The 25,312-nt window shown below is 40.9% G+C and overlaps 1 protein-coding gene across 4 annotated transcripts in view; it reads left to right on the plus strand.

The window, feature by feature from the left end:
- CHN1 (chimerin 1) overlaps positions 1-25,312 on the plus strand; it is a 162,486-nt gene that overhangs the window by 130,695 nt on the left and 6,479 nt on the right. For all 4 annotated transcript variants that reach the window (XM_080669888.1, XM_080669889.1, XM_080669887.1 and 1 more), the window contains 4 exons: positions 5,895-5,979; positions 16,291-16,464; positions 17,233-17,310; positions 21,560-21,697. In XM_080669888.1, coding sequence (XP_080526014.1) covers positions 5,943-5,979; positions 16,291-16,464; positions 17,233-17,310; positions 21,560-21,697 — 427 coding nt within the window. In that variant the 5' untranslated portion in view covers positions 5,895-5,942. The remainder of the gene's footprint in view (positions 1-5,894; positions 5,980-16,290; positions 16,465-17,232; positions 17,311-21,559; positions 21,698-25,312) is intronic.

Here is a 25,312-nt window from a genome sequence, read left to right on the forward strand (position 1 = left end):
ACAAGCCGAGAGCCATTTAGAATAAAAATTCTATTTAAAATGACACATGGGAAGTGTTACTTAGCGAGTGCCTGTTGGTTGTGTCCGTTATGAAGACATCAGTGATTTCATTTCCTGAACGCGGACCAGCTGCAGATCACCAAGGGCTGTCTATTGCATTGTGGGGCATTCCAAGCAGGAGTCTCTCTCATAGTCACAGGCTTTGGCCGGAGCCCCTGAGCCCCTGGAGACCACTCCAGACATCCTTTATCCCGGATGCCACCCTGGTTCTTTATTAGCATCCTCCCAAGCAGAAAGAATCTCCAAGGTGCAACTTCTGATCTTTTAATTGTTATATTTTGAATGCCAGTTATGTTCTGATTTCATCATATTAAGACAGGTAATCAAAATACAACCATGGGTAGTAAACAAAGTTATCGGCAGGGGTCAGTGCCCTCAGCCTCATCTGCGGGAACAGCACCTGCTTCCATGGTGCTGGACAGAGCAAGGCAGCCCAAGAGCTATTCTCCGTGTATAATTTGTCCAGTTGATTTTTTAAGAGATCTTTTTCTGAATTTGTAAATATATGTTAAAAACATCACTGATTATGTAAGACTGCATGCAGAATAAAATGTTTAAAGCTCAAGTTTAGCACAGTCACCCTTTTAATAAGAAAGTATTGTCACTTTTTCTTTAATGCACTTGACACTGTTACAGTATGATTTAGTGCCCCTCAGGAAGGAAACTTGCTTCCAAGTTCAGCAGCCTATGAATTTCTGGCACATTCCAGTTCCTCTTCCCCACTTCCCCCAACTCCTCATTTGCTTAGTAACTGAACCAATGTGCTAATGCATGGAGACTACAGACTAGGAACTTCCTTAGCTTTCTGGCCTCCGGGCCCCCAGCACTCCTCCACAGCCACCCTCTTTCCTCTTACTCTTTTTTTGAACTCAGAGAAGGGGGAAAGTAATTTTCCTCTAATTCAGAGCTAATCCCACTGCCCTGGATCCCATCTCCATTTGACGCCTTCAGAAACCTTACTCCATGAGGTAGTTACCTCCTCTTTCCCAGAAATCTTCAATCAGCCATTCCCTTCCCTTCCACTTTTATTATTCACAAACACTTAAGTGATGGCATATACAAAGAGTAAGAGGATATTGGCTAGGAATGCATTGTAGGTTTCTCCCTTTAAATACACTGCAGAAATGCTCTACTGACAGCTTCCTTCCCAGACTGCTCCTCTACTCTTATTCCTTCTGTTAATTCCATCACCCCTCGCCCACTCCCAGTCACCAGCCTGAAACCCTAACGGTTAGCCCAGGTGCTTCCCATCTCCAGACCCTGTTGGTTCTGCCTCCCAAAAAACCCTTTATCCCTTTCTCTTGATCACTCCCTAAGTGCAGATCCATGTCATCTATCCCCTGGACCACTGCCATAGCACCCTACGCAATCTGTCTTCTTCCAGCCTGTCCCCCTTCCTTGACGATGTCGCTCTCCTTAAAAATCATCAGTGGCCTTGCATTGCTCACTAGGCAGAGTATAAATCTGTAGGCATGGAAAAGGCCCTGTCTGCCGCCCAGCTCCTGCCATGCCAGTCATTTCCACCCCCACCCTTCCTTGGAATTCTCTAAACATATTGCTTCGCTCATGCTTTGTGCCTTTGATCTCCCATCCTTTCCTATGTGCCAACAGGGACACCCCATGGGTCACCTGGCTGACCCTACTCAAGCCAGTGGGTTGCTTCAAGCCTGAGGAGCGCCCCTCCCCCCACTTCCTTCACACTTGGTAGGCGCTGTCAGTAGAGCATTTTTGCAGCGTATTTAAAGGGAGAAACATACAACGCATTCCTTGAGCCAATATCCTTTTTATCTTTGTATGTGTCATCACTTTAAGTGTTCATGAATAATAAAAATAATTAATGAAGTCTCTCTTTGGATGACCTCTAGGGAAATAAAGAGAAAAAGGCTGCAATATTCAGTTTTTTGCTAATGCCATCCAGTCATGGAGCCATAGAAGTCACAAAACAAAATTTAAGAAAATGCGAATTTTAGATATAAAAATTCAAAAGGGAATTCAGGTAACCCCTATTGTACAAATAGAAGTTTCGTAAGCTTCTGGTATTTTGGTGCTAATTTGTAGAACAGTTTCTTGGAGAGCTATGTAAGCAACTTCCAAAAAAATTAAAAGCAACAATAAAACCATCCCCAAATTGCTCAGGATGCCTTTATAAAAAGCTGTCCAAGAAGGAAGTGTGTATATAATTTCCTAAAGATTGCTTTCTGAGATAATTGTATGATCATTTAATTAGAGGACACTGGGCCTGCTTGGACAGTTACACCCTTCAGGGAGTGTAATACGAAGAAATGTGCCAAGATCTGCAAAATGCCACATTCACTATTTCTTCTGTGAAGGTGAGGAAGAATATTAGTTCTATCATAACATCTCAGTGCTATTTGCAAGAGCCCTTTATAAAGTAAGTTCACGTGATCAACTCTGCTTTGTGCTCCCATTGTAACATTAAGACCCTTAATCATGAGTTAACGGTACAGAAGTGGGGCTTCCAATCCCTTCTTATTAACCTTACCAAGTTAGGTGAGACTGGACTACCCTGAGATCTGGCAACTGAGAAGCCAGTTTGCATCCCAAAGACTTTCCCTAAAAATAACCTCACAGTTCTATAGCTATTTATATAAGATTCTCTAACCTTTTTTATGAGTCAGAGCTATCTATGTCACTCATTCTCTTCAGAGTGGAGCAGGATTGCATAGTTTATCCAGTTTCATTCACTCAGAGGAACATGGACCAACACAAGGACATCCTAGTCTATCTGATGTTGATCTTGGACTCTGCTTCAGGAACTCCAGGAAATACTTTCAGTTTGCAGACTCTGAGCATCATTAACAATCCAGAAGCAACTGTGTCTGCATTCCTGATGCTTTCCCGTCAAAGACATAAAAGGGATTGTGCCTTCTTTCCAAAATAAACACGATGCTTAGTACTCAAGCTCACTTGGCCATAACCAGAATTACGAGCACATACCTGCTTAGAATGAACCCCAGGTTACCCGTTGCAGCCGTATATGGGTAGTTTTCCAGGAGTAATAGTTTGAAATCTGATAGACCATATTTCATTGATTCTAATATGTACTCTTGTTTCATTTTTAACACCTAAAAATTGGCATTTTTGTCTTATAATCAGTGGCTTGTCATAATTTTATTGACACAGTTTTTCTAAATGGAATATACAGAGTAGGGCAAAAGTAGATTTACAGTTATGAGTATGCAAAAGTTTATTCTTGTATTATTTATTAATTATTGTATTATTTTTCCATACGAACTGTAAACCAACTTTTGCCCCACTTACATTTACTGTAAGTCTTATGTTCAGTAGCATCTTAAGTTTGAAGAAATGATTAATACATATATCTTAAAAAGCATTGCCTTGGTTTCTAAGACCTATTTGATACATAAATAGAACAGCAGTAAAAATGACCATTAGCTGTGAATTTCATTAGCAATAGCTGTTTCAGCAGATATTTATGTTGGAATCAAATAGTCACACTCTGATATTCACGCTCTTGTATTACTGTTTTTCTGCAGAAAGAAGTCATATATATATATATATATATATATATATATAGAGAGAGAGAGAGAGAGAGAGAGAGAGAGAGAGAGAGAGAGAGAGAAATTATCTCAAGTAAATGTAATTTGATACAGCTCAGTGGCTTCCTTGTTCCCTCTCCCTTTAAAAAACAGAACAAAAACACAAAACTTACTTCTTGAGTGCGTTTTCAGCCAATATTTGCTCAGAAATCTTATCGTGTTACTAATAATATTCATTTTTTTCTATTCTCTGTTTGGGGTTTGGATTCATTACTTTCCTATTTGACCAATACTTTTTCACCTGAGTTAAGGTAGAATGCCTTCTCTTTCCCGTACATACTAGGTGTACCAGTTACTAATGCGGATTTTTTTTTCAATAGATGAAGTTACACATATGTTGATATATATGCGATTTGATATGTATGCTATTTTGTTGTATTGACAGCAAGTTTCAAAACTTCATATGTCAAATTTGCTGAAGGTGTTAACATCTTAGATATTTTTACGCTTAAAAATGTCAAATTTTGTGGCAAGAAAAGAGCATTTGCGGGAAATTTTAATTCATTACCTTATTTTGAAGAAAAAGTTATCATATACTTCGGGAAGCTTATGGTGAACATGTTCCATCTCAAGATACTTGTGAACGCTGGTTTAAACTCTTTAAAAGTGATGATTTTGATGTGAAAGACATAGAACGTCCGGGTCAACCGAAAAAGTTTGAAGACCAACAATTACAAGCATTATTAGATGAAGATGCATGTCAAACTCAAAAACAACTTGCAGAAAGATTAAACATTGCTTGGCAAACAATTTCTGATCATTTACAAGCAATGGGAAAGATTTTAAAGGGAGGAAAATGGGTGCCACATCAACTGAACAAAAGACAAATGGAAAACCGAAAAGTCATCAGTAAAATGTTGCTTCAACGGCATGAAAGAAAGTCTTTTTTGCATTGAATTGTGACTGGTGATGAAAAGTGGATTTATTTTGAGAATCCCAAATGCACAAAATCATGGGTTGATCCAGGTCAACCATCAACATCAACTGCAAGGCCAAATTGCTTCAGAAAGAAGACAATGCTCTGTGTTTGGTGGGATCAAGAAGGTGTAGTGTATTATGAGCTTCTAAAACCAGGTGAAACCATTAATACTGATTTTGTTGTCAGTAGCTAGGATAGGATTGCTTAAATGGGGAGGAGAACAAATAATCAATTTGAACCACGCTTTGATCGTGAAATGACCAGAATGGGCCAGAAGACAAGGAAAAGTAATTTTGCTTTGTGATAATGCACCATCACACATTTCAAAACCAGTTAAAGACACATTAAAAGATCTTGCCTGGGAAGTATTCACCAGACCTTGCTCCTTCAGATTACTACTTGTTCCGATCGATGGCACATGAACTTTCTGAGCAGCACTTCAAAACGTATAAAGAAGTGGAAAATTGGGTCTCTGAATGGTATGCCTCAAAACAAAAGTTCTGTGGGACGGTATCCACAAATTACCTGAAAGATGGTGAAATGTGTAGCTAGAGATGGACAATACTTTGAATAAAGCACTTTTGATGTTTCTCTTGAAATTACCGTGTTTTCTTTGAATACAAAATCCCCATTATTAACTGGTAGTAAAAACCTAGAGGTGTCTTAGCCCTGGAATCCTTTCTTCTTTCGGTTCCTTCCTTAGGGATAAAGGACTCAAATGTAGTGTAACCTTTATGAGCTAGAATGGTTACTGAGTAATTCCTGTGCTAAAACAGGGTTCCTGACTGACTGTAGTTCCTAAAATACATTCAGTCTCTTTGCTAACATAGTATCAAATAGTTTTGAACAGAAATTGGCACTTTATGATGATTCGGTCGTGACCAGTCACTAAGTATCACCTTCAACACCTGTGGTCCTCACTGTGGTCATAGGGGACAGAAGGTGGATCACCCGGCAGAGCCCTTCTCAGGACTCAGACGTGCTGTACATTGCTCCTCCCCTCCTCCTGCATGCCACAGTGCTCAGAAAATGCCAGCATAACACGTAAATGGGGCTGCTCACTGTGAGAAGGGAACAGTTGCAAAACTCCAATGTAGAAATTATTTTCAAAAGTAAATTGCAGAATATTGGTGTGATTTACCACCACGTATAAGACAAAGAGGAAAGAAATTTTAACTGCTTGTCAGTTTGACTCAACGAAGGCTTTGTGGAATGTGACCATGTCATGCCCCTTCAGTACTAACCTTGGCTCGTGTGTGTATCAGCTCTTTACAGGAAACAGCCTCCTCACTCGCGTGTTTCCCTCTGGCCACTTTGTCGCTACTCTCTTTCAGGTCCACACATTCAGAGGGCCACACTGGTGTGAGTACTGTGCCAACTTCATGTGGGGTCTCATTGCTCAGGGAGTGAAATGTGCAGGTAAGAGCTCTTCCCTCTCACCGTACTGAGTAAGGAGTCAGCAGGAGGGCGTTGAGGAGATTTGCTGTTATGCACAACGGGCTGGACCCTGGTTTGCCCTTAACACACATGCAGTAGTCTGGATTTTCAGGCAGCCACTTTGGAAATTGATATTTTATCTGCCCTTAACCTTGTACTTAATGAACAACAGACTAGGGATCTGGTATTAGTCCTTTAAAAAGAGAGAAGTCAGCTTGTTCAAAAAGTCTGATAAAAGGAGATACAAGTAAGGCAGTTATATTTAACTGTTGTCTTTGATGTTGCAGGAACTAAATTTATAAAAATGATTTTTTTAAAAACAGTATACAGGGACCTATGATTGTTGCCTTGGAAACTGAATTTTAAAGATAAGTTGTTAAGCTGGATTGTCCTTACTAAATTTTTGTGAAATCGAGTTGAAGCTTTAGAAATCTGAATTTATCTTCGAAGAGGGTTACCAAATTCTGAAGAACCACTTAGTCACTAGTGTTTTGTGATATTTTAAAATTTTGAATATGCCAAATCTTTTTGTAAAGCATAACCACAGTATTTTTAGATTTAAATTTAGAAACTTTTAATATTTGTACATAAATAACCATGCTTTATGAAATAAGTGGCTATTCACACCATGTGAAATTCATTTGTATATAACAACTATACAGAATATTGGTCATTTATTCAAACTGCTCTAAATTCTGGCATAAGCTTAAAGATAACCACTTAAATTTTAAATACATAGTGTTTGGTCATATAAGTTTCTTTCTGCCATTTAAATTGTAAAACTGAAAACTGCCTTCTTACATGTCGTTTAGCGTGAAGATTAACATTAAAAATGTATACTCAGAGTAAAGTAGTTTAAAATTATAGCTATAATAATCCTGTCAAAGCTATCACTGTAAAAACCTACATTTCTTTTGTGGCCTGATTTTTAATGGAATCTTTTATGTTATGTGCAGAAACTTCTAGGATATGATTTTCCTTATTTCTAAATTGCGTTTGTGTTGAATAACAGGTGCAATATGCATTGCATGTGAATGTCCCAAATCACCCTCCTTTTAGTTATTATCACTAAGGCATGAAAAAGTCCCAGGCATCCATCACTAGCCAGATGCTTACAGGACCCGCCACAAGGAGGGAGAAGACGGCCCACGTGTTGACTTTGACCTGTGCAGAGGTGTCCACTAAGGAGAGGCTCAGCTCAATCCACTCTAACTCCTCCCTCGGGAGACAGCCCCAATGCAGGTCTCTGCCCAGAGAGTAAATAAAAATAATTATCATCCTGGCCAGTGGTTACCCAGAGTCAGGGTGAGGAAATACCATTGGGAAGGCTGTTTTTGAGCCTTTGAACTGGAGAGGAACACGGTGGAACAAAAAGTGTTGATGAAGTGGTGCTGTTAAGAAAATCGGCATTGCTGTGGTTTTTCAAAGGCAAATGGAATATTCTTTCCACCTGTTCAAGGAACGCTGGTCTCAATAAGCCTGGATTGCCTTTATGACACAGCCTTGACCAGCTGAGACTTGCAACAGTTTCATAAACACTCTATGACTGTCACTAACTTCAAAAACCCTTTTATTAGCGTGTATATCCTTTACGGTTTGAAAGGGTGAAGGCCATTGCATGAGAATTCTGAGTCAGCTGTTAGAAGAGAATAGGTACAACACATGAATAATCTTTAGCAATAGGCTACATTCTCAAATCATGTTTGAAAGAAATGTTTGGAACACTTATGATAGTAATAATATGAAGAAAAGGAGAAAGAAAATGAGTCACTCCATCCCACAGCCATCTACTTTAATAGCCCTCACCTCTTGTTATGAGTAAAGGGGCAGGAATTGAAAGAAAAACCTTGAGGAGATTTTTCATTTTGTGTTACATCTTGTGCTTAAAAGCATTAGTCTATGTGATTTGGACCATATTGATGTGTAATATAAGAACAAGTCAGCTTGTTTTTTAAAATGGGGATGGTTGGGATTTCAATTAGTTCTGATTTCCATGACAGCTAATTACATTTGGATTGACAGTGGGATTCTTAGATATAAAGTGACTCATCATGACCTTTGAGCTATCACTTTATTTGAAACAGAATGCACAGAATTAAGAATTTAAAGAGCCAGAGAGAAGTAACTGGAGGGCTGAACAGTGGCTTCCCAAAGATTTCTACTTCCTAGTCCTCAGAACATGTGAATAGGTTACCTTTTGTGGCAAAAGGGACTCTGATGAAGTTAAGGATTTTGAGATGGCAGAGTGTCAGGATTGTCAGGTGGGCCCAGTGTAACCATTATAAGAGGGAGGCAGACGAGGCAGAGGCAGAAACAGAAAAGATGTAAGGACAGAAGCAGAGATGAGAGAGAGAGGAGCCATGCCTCTGGTGTAGCTGGATGAAGGGGGCCGGAGCCAAGGAATGCAGGCCTCGAGAAGCTGGAGAAGGCAAAGGAAAGAAACAGATCCTCCCCGAGAGCCTCCAGAAGGAGCACAGGCCCGCCAACACCTTGCTTCCAGCCCAGTGAAGCTGATTTTGTAACCTCCAGAACTGTAAGATGAGAAACTCATGTTAATCCACGAAGTTTGTGATAATTTGTTACAGCAGCAATAGGAAACTAATGCACTAGCTACTGAACATTAAAGATAGCACTTCCAAAATAAATGGCAGCACTGCCTGTCGGAAAAGAGATGTATTTATTGCTTTTGATCTCTAAGACAGCCTGCTTCGTTCTGGTTTCTTTTTTCAAACTGCACCAAGGCAGACTTGTCAGGAATTGTTTTCAAAATACGTTTTTATTGATTTCAGAGAGAGAGGGAGAGAGAGAGAGAGAGAAACATTAATGATGAGAGAGAATCATTGATTGGCTACCTCCTGCACACTCCTCACTGGAGATCGAGCCTGCAACCCGGGCATGTATCCTGACCGGGACTCAAACCATGACCTCCTGGTTCATAGGTTGATACAACCACTGAGCCATGCTGGCCAGGCAAGGACTTTTTTTAAGGAGTGTTGGCCAAAAGCAGTGATTTTGTATCCCACCCGCCCCTTTTTTCTTTCTTTCTTTTTTTTTTTTTTTTTTTAAACAACATCATGTAAAATGTTGGGTGGTGGTGCAATCAACAGACTGGAAAAGTTGCTGTAGGAATCAGACTGAATCCAACTAATAGGAGGCTTGCTGCTACGTGTTGCACTGCATAGCCGACAAGGACAAGTGCGGGAGCCGCAGGGATAATCATGAGAACACCAGTCATGATCTTTTCCAAACCCCTTAGCACAAGGTTCCATAGTAGGAACCTCTACCAACATCTCCCTTCCCTTCTTTACAGTGAGCAAAATAATGTTACAGGAGAGCATCAGCTGCAGCTTGGCAGTGGTGCTCCTCCTACTAAAATACTTATGATTGAAGTATCTTTAAAAGTAAAGTTCAAAGGATTGTCATTGCTCAGATAGAATAGTTTCCCAAAGCGCTTTTCCCTTCTTTATGAAATGTAAGCTTATAGATCTATTATTCTATATAATAAAAGCCTAATATGCAAATCGACCGAACATCAGAACAACCGGTCTCTATGATGCACACTGACCACCAGGGGCAGATGCTCAACGCAGGAACTGCCCCCAGCCCGCAGGCCCCAGGCCAGCTAAGGCAGGTGCCAGCAGGGCCCCACCCCGCTCCGATCACCCCGCCAGTCGCCCCGCAAATCGGCCCTGATCACCAGCCAGGCCTAGGGACCCTACCCATTCACAAATTTTGTGCACCGGGCCTTTAGTTATTATATAATCATTGAGATAGCCAAACATACCTGCCACCAAAAAGACTTCCACCATTCCTGAATTGCTTTCATTTTAGCCTTACCAGAATATTCTAAGAAATTAGCAGATAATTTTGTTCTCAGACATATCAACTTAGTATTGGTTACTTATTAAAGTAACTTTATTCTTCCAGTGTGTTATCATTACTGCCAGCCCCCAAGGGAAATGGCAGCAGTTTTTTTCCTAATAATTAAATGTATTTATTGCTTTAAATATGCAAGCATTTAACTTTTAGGCTAAAGAAAGGAAGTGGAGGTAATGTTGTTTATTTTAATTACTATTCTGATTGACTGTACCTAAAAAAATTATGTTTGTCCTTGTAAGCCAGCAAGAAACTCGTTGGACTTGCTTAAAACTTTTATGTAGCCCCTTTTAATCAAAGGTAGTATTTTCACAAATATCCCAAAGAACAAGGTATTTGCCTTAATTTTGCTTAGGGGATTTCTAATGTAAATTAGAAATAGGTTATCCCCACTTCTCCTACATGCAAGGTGGATGGGGGATGACAACTAAGAAATGTTTAAAAATAGAGCTTTAACTTGCAGTTATTTAAAATATGAACAGTCATGTAAAAGAATGAATAATTATCTTTACTTTCAAAACACATTAACATTACCCCTTAATGCTATCAATAGAATATAAATAATAGCAGCTATTTATTTCAAAAAGTATATTTCTTTGCTTTCTAGATAAAGGATACATTACATTTTTAAGGTAATCAAGCCCAAGAAAATTTGAGTAGCCTAAAGTTAGCAGTCTAAGTAATACCAATAGTTTATTAATAAAGGACAGAATAAAATGTGATTTGAATTTTTTATTCTTCCTTTGATATGTTCTATGCTTATTAACTTGAATAATTGGGAGGGGAAATGTGGTTTAATTGTAATATAAAAATAACCCACCAAACCAAGAGATGCGGCAAATGAAATGATCCTTTATGGACTTTTTTTTTTTCATTTACAGTGTAGATCTTCCCTGGGAGAAACAGAACTATATAAGAGTTATATGACTTTAATAAATATGAAAACCAAATAAAGTCTTAATGGCAAACTGAAAATTGATATACTGCTGGTCCTTGAAGCAGCAATTTTCAGAGCAAGCTCATAGCTAGTATATGGCACTGTGAACTTCAGGGTATAAAGATGCTTTACTTTAATGACTTTACCCTATCCTTTCGTCTTCTGAAGGACTTCTTATCCAATCCTGCCAAAATGTGGCCTTTGACATTTATTTATAAAATTTAGCACAATATATTGTTCCATGGTTTAATTTTACTCAAGTGGAAGAAAGACTGTCCGTTTAAAAACATTTTCCTCGCCCTAGGTGGTTTGGCTCAGTGGATAAAGCATCAGCCTGCATACTGAAGGGTCCTGGGTTTGATTCCAGTCAAGGGCATATGCCTGGTTGCAGGCTCGGTTTCTAGTGGGGGGCGTGCAGGAGGCAGCCAATCAATGATTCTCTCTCATCATTGATGTTTCTATCTCTCTCTCCCTCTCCCTCCCTCTCTGGATCAATAAAAATATATTTTTTAAAAACTTTCCACTTTCCTCTCCCCTAAGTCTAAGCTTAGTCATCAGTTTATCCAGTTTTCACCCAGGCACAAATTATTGGGCCATTAGAGAAAAATTATGTGGGCACTAGGAAAGCCCACAACCCATAAAGGCCAACAAGCACCGACAAAGAGCAGTCCCAAGAAAAGCTTGCTCTTCCTAGCCAAAGCCCTGCGAAAAGGGCAGCCCGTGCAGACAGAAATCTTAGGATTCTGGTGTTTAAAATGGGAGATAACGTCACACATTCAAAGGGAAAAGTATCAGACCATTGATGCCACAGGCTGGGAATCAGGAAGCCAGCGTTGAAATCTCGGTTCTATATCTTTGTGACTGAGTAACTTTTATTGTGTTTCTTAAATGACATTGGGTTAGGTTGTTACATACAGCCCTTTCCTACTGGATCTGTGGCTTCTGTGTACACACTTCAACAGAATCAGGCACATCAACATAATTACTAGATTAGGAAGCTTTGCTGACTTTTATACCTTGAAAATACTATGTAAGAGTTTTTCCATTTCTGGACAAGTCGAATTAATATGTTTCATTTTGTTCCTTATAATAATAATAACAAAATTCCCTGAACAAGATATACACAGCAACTATCAGAAGACTCTGAGGGTTGAGAAAAGAAGGAAGACTGACTAGGGACCTCAGGACTCAAGGAACCCGGCAGTGAGTTGCCTCCCGGTGTTTGGGGTTTGGTTTTGGTTTTTAACCTCCTGTGTATTCCAGCCGGGGCACTCGAGAAACCCCTAACCCATAATTGCCAACAGACACCAACAAAACGTAATCCCAAGGAAAGCCTACTCATCCTAGCCAAAGCCCTGGAAAAGCATAGTTCAGTGGGACAGAAATCTTTTAGCCGCACCGACCGTCCTCCCGGTGAACACCATGGGAAAGCCACATGGCTACCCCTCCCCACTGGATGTGCAGCAGCAGTCTGCGTGGAACCCTGTTTTCTACCCCACCCTGCAATAACAAGGGTGCATTTCTTTCCTGCGTGTCTGTGAGTGGAGCCCTGTCTTCCATCACTATATTGCAGGAAGAAAGTGGTACCCCTCCTTGATCGAGCTTGTGGGTGGACCCTGGCTTTCATCCCCACCCACTTCTACAGTAGAAGCAGTACCCTCTTAGCCCAAGTCTGTGGGCAGAGCCCTGCCTTCATCCCTCACCTGCTTTAATGAGATGATGACTGAGAACATAATCAAAACTGTCCACTGTGCCCACCCTGCAGTTCCACACAGCATAGCACTCCTCAGCCAGGTTTGTGGGCAAACGCCAACTTCCATGCCCACCTGCAGTAAGTAGGAGGCGGTGGCCCTCCCTCTTCCCCAGAATGTGGGGTAGAGTCCTGCCATTTGGGTGGCATATAAGTGGGTAGGCAAAATAACACTGCAAAAACATTAACAAAGGCTTTGTAACCTAGGTTGACATTTGAACCATGGCCTACAAAAGTAAGCCAGTATGTAGGCCAGACTGTACACTCTAAATCTGAACAGTTTACCTGCCTGTTAATCTTGAAGATTTCAATAGGAACCAGAGTCTTGTAACACTCAAAAAAATCCAGAATATAGTTCAAAATTATACTTTATACCATGAACCAGGAAAATCTCAACTCAGATTAAAAAAAAAAAAAAAAAAAGACAGTTAACAGACACCGATTTTGAGAAGGCATAGATGTTGGAATTGTCAGACAAGGAAAACAGCTATCACAAAAATGCTCCAACAAGCAATTAAAAACACCCTTGAAACAAATGAAAAAAATAGAAAATACCATAAAGTAAAGTTATAAAACATAACTAAATGGAAATTTTAGAACTGCAAAGTCATTAAACTCATGAATGGACTCAGTAGCAGAGTGGGGATGACAGAGGAAAGAATCAATGAACTTGTAGATCAATAGAAATTATCCAATTCAAACGAGAGAAAATAGATCTTACAAAGTGAACTGAGATCTATGGGACAATAACAGAAGATTTAACTGTGTGTTGGAGTCCCAGAAGAGGACAAAGAGAGGCAGAAAAAATATTTGAAAATTAGTGGCTGAAAACTCCCCAAATTTGATAAGAGCAGCTAGAGAAAAATGATGTACTTCCTTGGAGATACTTTTATGTAAATGTAATGTACTAAGAACAGTGTAGATGAGTAAGAACTAAAACCCCAGACATCCAAGTCCTTTTCAGGACCTGGTATTCATATCCACAAACAGAAAGGGCCTAGAGTTCAACTTAACTTCTGACCATAAGCTGGTTATGACAATGCTATATAACAATCTGAGATACCCCATGTGAGAAGCTTCTCAAAATGTTGCAGAAATAGTTACGGTAAATACTTAAAATTTACTTACATGTAAGCACTTTATATGTATTAACCTAATAGATAAAAATTGATCTAATAATGGGTAAATACTATTATTTCCATTTTATATACCTGCTACACAGAAAAGTTAGGTAACTCACTCAGAATTGCACAGTTGATAGATTCTAGATTAACTCTTAAGTTTCAGAAGTTATACAAAATATTAAAATGTTCAGGGGAAACAGGTCTTTTAAATGGTCATTTTGCCATTGATTTGCCTTATATTGTGAATCAGAACTCTTATCCATAGATATAAAGAGGAATTTGGAATTTCAATCATGTATTCATTCGGACATTATTTAACTATACAGAATGGTGTTGCATCATTTCTTCAGATAGTACAGATCGAGCTCTTTGCTCTAGAAGCCTGTACGTATTCAAAGAAGAAGCTGTTCTTTAGCAATGTTCATGTCTGGGCCCTGTTACCACTGGCCGTGCCGTATCCAGTGCTGCCCACTTACACACATGTGCACACTCAGCTTCCCACTGCACCTCGCCTGTCTTTGCACATGGAAGTGCTCAGTACATATGAATTCCTCCCATAGTCACCACAGACCTTAGGTTCTTATTTGTCGGCAGTATCTATATATTTAATGAAAGAAAATTTCATTATAAGTTTTGGCTAATTTTCCTTATCTATTCATGGTTACTACTATATATAACTAGATTGCAGCATTACTAAAAGTCATATTAATTATCTGATCACCAGCATTTGTCAAACATTTTATAATATGCAAAGCACCTGAATGCATTGGTTTATTAATTCTCATAACAATTCCGTGAGGTCAGTGTTATGCTCCCCTTTCTGCCAGAACAGCAAGCAAAACTAAAGCATGTTCAAGGACCATACCAGGGGTCCTCAAACTACGGCCCGCGGGCCACATGCGGCCTGCCGAGGACATTTATCCAGCCCGCCGGGTGCCGCTGCCTGTCCTGCTTAGCAGCCGACTCATCCCGGGCCCGCAGTGCGCACAGGAATTTGTTCATAGTTTTTTTTTTAAAACTATAGTCCGGCCCTCCAACGGTCTGAGGGACAGTGAACTGGCCCCTGTTTAAAAAGTTTGATGACCCCTGCCATAGACAGTTGTCACGGCATTGTATAAATATCAAGTGTTCTTATTAAGACCTGGTTATAAACAATATATACCCCACTTTGTTGAGATTTACACGATGTCAGCATCAGGTTTTCATTAACTTAAAAACAAATGGATTATGTTTTGAAAACATAAAAATGACTTTTATTTCAAACTAGAGGCTGTTCTCGCAATCCGGGACCCCTTGGGGGATGTTGACTGCCGATTTCTGCCCTGTCCCCACAGGCCAGGCCGAGGGACCCCACCAGTGCACGAATCCATGCACCAGGCCTCTAGTATCCATATAAGATCTTTGGTTAATCTCTTCCCCCCTCCCCACTCCCTCCTTCCCTCAGATTCATCAGTCTGTTCCATGTTTCCATGCCTGTGCATTGAGCGTCTGCCCCGTGGTGGTCAGTGCGCATCATAGCTACCGGTCAAATGGTCACTAAGGCTTTTATATAGAGAGATTATTCAGCTATGGTTTATCACTCTTCAGTCTACTTTAATAACATATTCATTTTCCTCTCTATTCTTTACTTCCTGTTTAAAATAAATATTAACTAGAAAATATTTGGGTTCTAGCATCTTAGAAGTTACAATCCAATAAAACTACAAAGCAAAGGAATAATTTCAGTAGAGTCAATATAGTGTAGTGTTATAATCACAGACCCTAGAATCACTGTAGGCTTGAATCTCAACTCCCTACAGGGTAAACACATGACCTTAGGTGAATTACTTAACACCCATGTGCTCAGTTTTTGTCAAGTTTATAAAATGAGAAGAATAATAGTATCCATTTCATAGAGTTTTGTGAGTTTAAATGGAATAATAAATATAAAGCACTTGGAATAGTGTTTGGCATTAGTAAGCTAGAGATGATAGTAGTAATAAATAATAACTCACTATTTTTAGATATTAAAATGCAGTTATATTCCACATTTAAGTATATTTTTATGTAATTTTAAATAAATGGATAAAATTTTAGTTGGCTAATTGGCATAATATTATGTTTTATAGCTATTTAATTAAACACTTACTCATTTGGTTTGGGTTGGGTTGGTATTCTCCTGAGATCATAATAGCAAATAAATTATAAAGCCTGAGCTAGAAGTTTGGTCTTCTGACTTAAAACTCAAAAAGTTTTGTTAGAGAAGAGATGGGAAAAATAGGGTCTGCTGGGAGCTAGTTCCCTTTTAAACCTAATTCAAGCTGGAATGTCTTTTGCTAAAATAGTTCAGAATGCTCAAAACTCTAAAACAGTGGTTGGCAAACTGCGGCTCACGAGCCGCTGCTGCAGTTTGCCGCTCTGTTGACTAATGAGTTTGCCGACCACTGGGATAGGGGCTTAATCACAAGGAACAACAACAGCCTGTAATTATTGGAATCGAGAGTCTAGGTCAGTGGTCGGCAAACACATTAGTCAACAGAGCGGCAAACCGCGGCTCGTGAGCCGCAGTTCGCCGACCACTGCTCTAAAACAATAATGAATTTTTTCTTTCTTCATTCTTTTTTTAGATTGTGGTTTGAATGTTCATAAGCAGTGTTCCAAGATGGTCCCAAATGACTGTAAGCCAGACTTGAAACATGTCAAGAAAGTGTACAGCTGTGACCTCACAACACTTGTGAAAGCCCACACCACCAAGCGGCCGATGGTGGTGGACATGTGCATCAGGGAAATTGAATCTAGAGGTGAGGCGCTTCCCGTGCGATTCAGAGCGAATGTAATTCACCAGGAGTGCGAGTCCTATTGCTATTTTGGGTGCCTCGTTGCACAACCCCATTGTCTTCTGAAGTTTAGGGGAAATGATTTCAGATGGCAAATGATCTCAAAGTCTGAAAGGAGTTAATCTAACAAATAATTAAACAGCTTCATTTCAAGATACATTTAAGTACATTTAACCAGTTATAGGAAATATGCCTAAAAGTCTATTTATGGATGATGTTTCCATAAATGTCTAAAAGTTGACATATAGATACCAATTCATTGTTCCGTTTTTTTGGTGTTTTTTTTCCTTGGGTCTGAGAAGCAAAGGTGTAATGCTCTATTAAAACTATCCCAGGCCAAAAACCAGAGCTGCACCCTAATTATTCTTTCTCACTTGGGAAAAATTGCTCTGGGCCTATTAATATAGTTTATCTTAGTCTTCTGTTATGTAAAAGAATTTATGGTATAATTAGGGTGATGCATTATTTCCCTTAAGACTTCACATCTTTGATCTAATTAGACACAGTGATGAGCCAGATTACAAATATCCAGGTGGCAGCAGGTCAGAGCTAAAGAACTGTCAGTGAAATGGTTTTATTTCAGGAGAAAAAGGTGAAGAGGTTTCTAAACATGTATATTTATCATTCTTTCTGACACATTACTTCCTCAGCCTGAAGTATGGCAAGAAGTTAAAATTTGAAGAAAAGGCATGATTTTAAAGAAACTGATGAGCTCCTTTGCTTTATTCACAGGTCTTAACTCTGAAGGACTGTACCGAGTGTCAGGATTTAGTGACCTCATTGAAGATGTCAAGATGGCTTTTGACAGAGGTATGTTCTTCAGCCTGTTCATTAACTCAGGGCAATAATACTCTTTGCCAAAAATGCACAATACCTTATGTTATTCTTTGCATTATTTTTCTGAAGCATTGATGCTTGTTATACCAAATAAAAAGACTTAGCTTTTGATTTTTAAAATTATTTTTCCCAGTTGTATTAAACTGTTACATTTCATGGTGGGAAAGAAGCATAAAACTTAGCTACATTACCTGTATTTCAATATCCAAGGCTGGTTCTAAGTTCACTAAAATATATGCAGAGCAATTTAATTTACCAAAAAACATGGGGACAATGGGAGAGGGGATCTAAGTGATTGCAGATCTCAGATTTCCCAGTCTGAGTGGCCCTTTAACTGCCTCCCTGCATCCTCATCACCAGCTCTGACTGAGGGAGACCCAGGTCCTGACCCTTGTGTGGGGACAAGAAGCCCTGAGAGCAGAGCCACCCACGCGTGGAGGACCTTCTGGCATAGGACCCACCCCGCTGTGGGAGGAGGGGCCCAGCCAAGGAAGAGCTCAGTTGCCTATTGTCTTTAGCATTTACATTTAGATTTGTTCCTGAGGATCTCCATTTTGTCTTTAAGTACTGGAATAAGGTGGTACCAAAGAAGACCTGTCACCATGAATGCAGGAAGTGAAACAGAAAGAGCCCCTGATCTGTGCAAGAACCTATTTCTAGTCCCATTGCACTCCGCTCCCATCACACAGCTCTTACAGCCCACACAGGCAGAAGACAAAAATAAATTTAAGTTTTATTGCCAATCTGATATGAGGAAATCTAGGCCAGCCCAACAGTTTGATAAAGTCAGAGATGATGAAGGGAAGTAACAGTATGCTAAATCCACATAATCATCAAGAAGAGTCCCGAATCAGTGCCCAACTGAAGGTTAAAGAGGCTTTTTTTCCCAGAAGGTAGCATGTCCAACCCCAGCCACTGGCCAGGGTTCTCCAACTCACACTGACAAAGAAACTGAATGTTTCCACGGGGCCCAGAAAGCAAATAAATCGCAGCAGTTTTCTCTCATTAAAAATACAAGACAGCCTTTCTGTGCTCTGAAAACACTAACAGCAGATTTGAAAAAGCTTGAAGAGCTCCCCTTGGCTCCATATTGCCACACCCTCGACCACCCAGCTGATCACTTCTGGGAGGCTTACAACCCTGGAATAATGAGTTCTGAGGGGAAAAAAGCAGGATCCATAGAATGCTAGGATGAACTCATTCAATTCTAAGTAAAAAGGCAGAATTTGGAAAATCTCCCCTCACTTAGGAGATGGTCACTGAATGGAGCAAGAATTACGCTGAGGTCAGCACATGCCATTGTAGCCTTGCCATGGTTTATCTCCCGGTGGAACAGCAAATATCTCTGTGCCCAGTACAGGGAGAGGTCCATGGGAAGGTCAGAGCAAACAAAACCCTTGAGCCTTCCTCCAGGGAGACCCCCACAGGAGAGCCCGTCTGAAGAGTCAGGGCTGAAAGTAATAAAGCAGCCAGGGGACAGTCTGTGCTGCTGCGTCCACGCCCTAGAATGTAGTATCTAGAAATCAAATTACAGAATGCATTTATATTACTTTAAAATAGATGTAAGAGAATATATAGATTCTTTTCAAAAAGCAGGTTTTAAAGGAACCAGTTTAAGAATAGTATGCATAGTGAGTCCCAGAGTATTAATATTTTAGGCTCCTAGCTTTTTAAAATCTACTTTCCCATGATTCATTAATTCAAAAACACTTATGTAACAGCTACTGTGTGCCAGGCACCACGTTCTTTACTTTAGATACAGCAGTTAACTATGTACACTTGGTCCTTGTGTTCGTGGCGGGCTCACATTAAATAATAATCACACAATGGCTATTGATTTTTAAGATGCCATAAAGGAAAATATTAATAACTGGGGAATTAATCTAGTCTGTTAGGGTTAGGGGGATGCTGGAGAGCAGAACAGGCTTTCCCAAAGAAGAAATGTTTATGCTAAAGTTGAAAGGATGGATAGGCACTGGCTGTGTATTGATTGGGTAGCAAAGAAACAGGCTATGTACAGGCCCTGACAGCATAGGAGTCTGCAAAGGCCCTGAGGCTGACCTGTCAAGGCACTGAAAGGTGCTGTGGCTTAGAGAGGGGTAAGTGAAAGGAGAGTGGACTGAGATGCAATGAACACAATATTTTACCATGAAAAGAATTGTCTGAATGGTAGAAGATTCTCAGACCAACCTCCAAATTCTGTTCAACACTATCAGGTAGCTGAACTATAAAAATTGTGACTTTACTTTCCAAACCAAAAATGGTACTGTAGCCAATAATGACGGAGGATATTTGAAATCTGGATTCTCATAGAAAAATACAGAAGAAAAGGAAACTATTTTTCTGAGTAAAAATTGACAGTCATTTTTGTACATTCCCGTTGTGCTCGCATCCCTTTCTGCAGATCCTTAGGCCCAGTATCTACATGCTTCCCCCGGTCGCCCCGTGAGGCATTCATGGCGGGCTCACTTTAAATAATTGCCTTCCTTCCAGGAGGCACTCTATCCCAATTTGTACTGCCCCTGCATTTTATTCCATCCCAAGTGTGAGAGGTGGACACTGGTGATCTCATTGACACTCATGTGAGTGTCAAACAGGCCAAGGTATTTGCATTTTAAAAGAGGCTGCTTTAAAAATAAATAAATAAAAAGCCTTTTGAGTAGTTTTAGGTTCACCAAAAAAATTGAGCAGAGATTTCCCATGTAATCCCTCCTCTCATGCTCTGGCCCAAGATGTTAATATTCCCCTATTAACATCTTGCATTAGTACAATATTTTTGTTAGTTTGTGAACCAATATTGATACATTAACTAGAGTCAATAGTTTATATTAGGGTCCACTGTTTACATTGCACAGTTCTGTGGGTTTTGACAGATGTGTGACGTCATGTATCTGTTGTCCCGGTATCACACAGAACGTTCACTCTCATAAAAATCCCTGTGCTGTACACTTCATCCTTCCCTCCTGCCCCGAGCCCCTGCACCCACTGATCTTGCCATAGTTTTGCCTTTCCCAGAATGTCCTATAGTTGGACCCACAGAGGACATAGCCTTTTCAGACTGACTTCTTTTACTTTCTTACTGTATTTAAAATTCCTCTGTGTCTTTCTTGGCTTGAGAGCTCGTTTCTTCTCATAGCTGAAAAGTATTCCATTGTCTGGGTGTACCTCAATTTATTCACCTATTAAAAAGACATCTTGGTTGCTTGCAGTTTTTGACAATTGTGAGTAAAGCTGCTATAAACCCTTGTGTCAGGGTTTTGGGTGGACGCAGGTTTTCCGCTCCTTTGGGTAAAAAGCAAGGAGCACCGTTGCTGGATTCTGTGGTAAGAGTATGTTTAGCTTAGTAAGAAACTGCCTGTTCTCCACAGTGACTGTTGCCTTTTGCATTCTCCTCAGCAGTGACAGAGTTCTGTCACCCTACATCCTTGTGGGCCTTGGGCGTTATCAGGGTTCTAAATGGTAGCCGTCCTGATAGGTGTATGGTGAAGAGGCTGCTGTGTAATCCATAGAAATCTCTCATAAACCAAACAGCAAAGAAAGCCAGCGTGGGCTCTAGCTCGTAGTGGATGCGAATTAAATGCCAAGGGACTGGGGGAGGCCGCCCTGAAGGAAGGTAGCTTTGATTGGGAGTCGAGGGGCCCAGCCTCTAAAAGTCCCTCCACTTTGTAATGCCTTCTGTTCTTGTTGTTTCAAACTTTGTGGTTCTGTTTTGTTTTGTTTATTTTACTCTCTTCTCACCATCTCCTTTACCCCTAGGACTCAGGCAAGCTCCAAACTTCTGTGTGGGAGCCTGGGGTGGCACAAAAGCACAAAGACTAGAGACCTTCGGGGCTAGGGGTCTTTTGTAAGTTAAGAGTGTCTCTGTTGCCACTTTCCACATTCTCTGTGTTTATTTTAATAAGGAAAGCAGCAATCCCATATTAGTCCCCTGGGAATTCTCAAGCAGCCATGAAATTTAAAAAAAATTTCTGTTGACCCGAGTTTTCTTCTGATTTTCACTCCATAAGTAACATGGAAAAATAACTTTAGAATATAAAACTCAAAAAAATAGATTTTGCTTTTCACAGAGTATTGATCATTTCTATACCCTAGCACACTGAAGCTGATGTTAAAAATGGGAGCATTGCTCATCTTTAAAAACTGTACACAGAAATACGTCATTTATAAAAACAGTGCTGTGGATCCAAACATTTACTTTTCTTTCTTTTAACATCCTTCAAAGATGGAGAGAAAGCAGATATTTCTGTGAATGTATATGAAGATATCAACATCATCACTGGTGCGCTGAAACTCTACTTCAGGGACTTACCGATTCCACTCATCACGTATGACGCCTACCCCAAGTTCATAGAGTCCGCCAGTAAGTATGCAGGCACGCATCCCAACACCCTGACATCCTGCCTCTCCTGGGTCCCCCCTCCTCCCGGGGTTCTCTGCTGGGTATCTTGACTGTATTTCATTAAATATCCTCCTCACCCTCTCCATGGTTATATATATGCTCACAAGAATTTGAACTGTTCTCCAACACAGGTGACTTATAAAGTCTACCACCAGAAGCTTCCTGGTAACAGGCTAGCTAACCCTCATTCTCCAAAGCAGTGGTCGGCAAACGGCGGCTCACGAGCCACATGCTGCTCGCGAGCCGCGGTTTGCCGCTCTGTTGACTAATGAGTTTGCCGACCACTGCCTTAGGGAAAAACACTTAAAAAACATTTTAATAATGTACTAATGTCTTTAACCTGAAGTCAAAACTTCTGGGTAAGGGTAATGCCTTACAGCAGTGGTCGGCAAACTCATTAGTCAACAGAGCAGCAAACCACAGTTCACGAGCCTGCCGCATGTGGCTCACAAGCCGCAGTTTGCCGACCACTGCTCCAAAGGAAGGCTTCTACCAGTGCCCCTGAGATATGGACCGTACTTTGTAAAATAAAATAAAAATAACTGGAAAAATAAAACTAAAAAAACAAGATCAACTACTTTGTTGTTAGGTTCAACAAGCATAAAAATTACCGTCAGATTTCAATAAAAGTTTCTAAAGTCTCACTCTCAGTTCCCATGTTCACTCTGTGATGGGCCATTAGCAGTGTGTAGACTGGCACTGGTCCACAGAGCCCACTTTAAGGAGCACTGGTTTATGTCAAGAAGTTGTTTTTTAAGTTCTAGTTAAGATGAAAATGAGGAAAAGCAAAGGCTCATTTGCAAAATTCTGTTTATAGTTCAAAAAAATCATACCTATAATTCATGCTCCATTTTTTTGAAGGGAATTCTGAACAGATTTTAACTGTCGGCATTACCATGTTTTAAGAAAAGACAGGCTATTTCTGTCGTTTGCTTGTCTCTCTTAAAAGCCGCATGTCTTAATCTTTAAATATAACTTCCTTGGTAACACTGATTTGCTCTTTGACTTTGAGATTTCATGAAGCACAAACTTTACTTGTTTTAATTTTCAGTTTCCCCTTCAGAGCATTTGTTGAGAATTCTTGTGGTTTGTGGAGCCTTCATTTCTTGCGGGTCAGCTCAGCTCTCATGTAGAGAACAGCCATGAGAACTGCCCTGATTTTTACAGATTTTCTGAGCCTGAAAGGCTCTAGAATAGATCTCTCCCGTAGGAATTTAACTCTTCTCATTTTGGGCTGAATTTATTGCTGAGGTTCTTGTTTCGTGGGACAGGTGTTGCTTCCCATAGAGATTGGTCAGATTGGCATTGATGTGGAGAACACTGGACACACACCTCCCAAGGGGGTGCTCAGTCACCCCACAGTTTGCTGTGATGCCCAGGACAACACAGGGGGCTCAACTAGATGGTGTTCCTGTCCCCATGTTGCTTGGGACAAAACTACAACTTGGCTTCTGAGCCTGACCCACGGCAACCAATTAGCAGAGAACAAAGCAGTGATGGAAACCCAGATTCCGAACGCTACACACTGCTTCAGCTACTTGGAAGAAAAAGCCAAGCCTCGCTTACTGGATTTCAAGGTCTTGAGCCCCACACTCCCAAATACCTCACCTTCTTTCCCCACACCCACCCTGGTGGCTCAGGAAAATCTCCCTTCTTTATGCTTCCAAACCATTTGTCATTGTTCTGGGACTTGTGTCTGAAACAGACCTGTCCAAAAGCAGCAAGCCCCCACGCACCCCTCAGAGAGCTCGCAAAAGCACAGCATAATAGACTTTCCTAAATCAAGGTAGAAACGCCTTAAAATTTCAACTACTTTCATGTGTGATACCTATGACAACAGAAACCCTAGCAGAGCACGTATATACAACATGAATGTGTATTGTGCATGTTCGATGTTGATATAATTGTTTGTGGAACATGGTGTCCTGTACCTGTCTTTTTAGGAGTAGAATGTGTCATTCTTTAGACGCATAGATACAGCCGTTCTCCTATCTGTATAGGCAGATATGGAGGATAAGAAAAACTAAGATTTATAGAGCAGTACTAGGTGCCAGGCATTATGCTCAATACTTTACATCCATGACATTTTATTTTATCTTTTAATTGATTTTAGAAATAGAAGAAGGGGCAGAAAGAGAGAAACATCGATTTGTTGTTCCACTTATTCATGCATTCATTGGTTGACTCTTTTATGTGCCCTGACCGGGGATCAAACCCTCACCCTTGGTATATTTGGGACGACACTCTAACCCACTGAGCTACCCAGTCAGGGCCCATGATATTATTTTATAAAGAAGATGTTTTAGGATATAATCAACTGTCCAAGTCCTATCACTGGAAGAGGTGGCAACGGTGTTCAAACCCACAACTCTCTAGCTCTCTCCGGTCTGCATGCTGTCTGGATCGCCTGATAGAATAGGGAGCAGAGCTTTGCACAGGGGAGGAAGGCAGACAGAGGACAGGAGCCCCTTCTGAAAGAAGGACACGGTTAGCTGACCTTTCCTGATGCACATGCTCTTGGACTTTTTTTTTATCTCTAGCCCCTAAAAATCCTTGGGCCATATTCTTTAGGTCTCGGGTATCTCTGGCATTTAGTAACATCCCTTACCAACAAAAAGTCATAGTTCATATTAAAGCTTCTTCCTGCAAAAGCTGTTTGAGCTCTGCTGTTGCAGCCTTCTTTGGAGAACTCCTACTGGTTGAAAGCTGGAGGGGAGTGGCTGCAGGAAACGATAAAGGTGGTAGAGGAGGCCAGGCATCCCATCCAAAGGCCTGAAGTTCTGCATAGTCCCCTACATGCTCCCTTATGAACCACCTGGAAGTCTTAGTCTCCCCAGCACTTTTTTGCTCACTTCCTCCCCCCACCAATTAAGAAATCTCTGCAGTACAGTAGGAAGGCCTAGAACAGAGGTGCTTCTCCTGGGGCTGCTCCTCAGCCCAGCTTCCACACATGCTTCCTGACCGCGGGCACCGCTCGGCCAGAGCTGAGCCCCGGCAGTACTGGACCTGGAATGCTTCCTCTGGCCAAGGGGTCCAAAAGCAATGTTCCCAGATCCTAGAGAAGCTGCATGACTCGGTGTGTAACCGGGAGTGACTCGGATAAACTCAGGAATGAAACCCAGGGTTGTTGTTCCCAAGCAACGTGAACGTCCCGAAGAGGAGCCTGGGAGTTAGGGTCAATGGAGCTTCTCCCTCTGCTCTGCCCAGATTCCCCGCTTCTGCTCGGCTACGTTTATTCTTGTACTTGAGTTTCTCTCTAAAGAATGTAACATTTAAAAAGAGCTTTTAACTAGATCTTGGTCCAGGTTCAGAGTGCTTATTTCCTGCCCTCCCCCTCCCCCAGTGTTGTATTTCCAGATCCTTCCAGACCTCCCTCAAATACATCTCTCTCTCTCCTGTCCCCCTGCCTCGGCCAACTTTCTCCTCTGTGTTCATGTCAGGCTCGCTTGGACGCCCGTCAGAGTGTCTTTCCTCCGGTCAGAGGTTATGCTCATTCTTGTCCTCCCTTCTAGACTGCAGCCCCTTCCAGGCAGTTCTCTTGCTCATGTTCATTTTCCCACAGCGCCTGTGTAGCTC

The sequence above is a fragment of the Plecotus auritus genome (genome assembly GCF_963455305.1).
Source record: "Plecotus auritus genome assembly, chromosome: 5".
NCBI lineage: Eukaryota > Metazoa > Chordata > Mammalia > Chiroptera > Vespertilionidae > Plecotus > Plecotus auritus.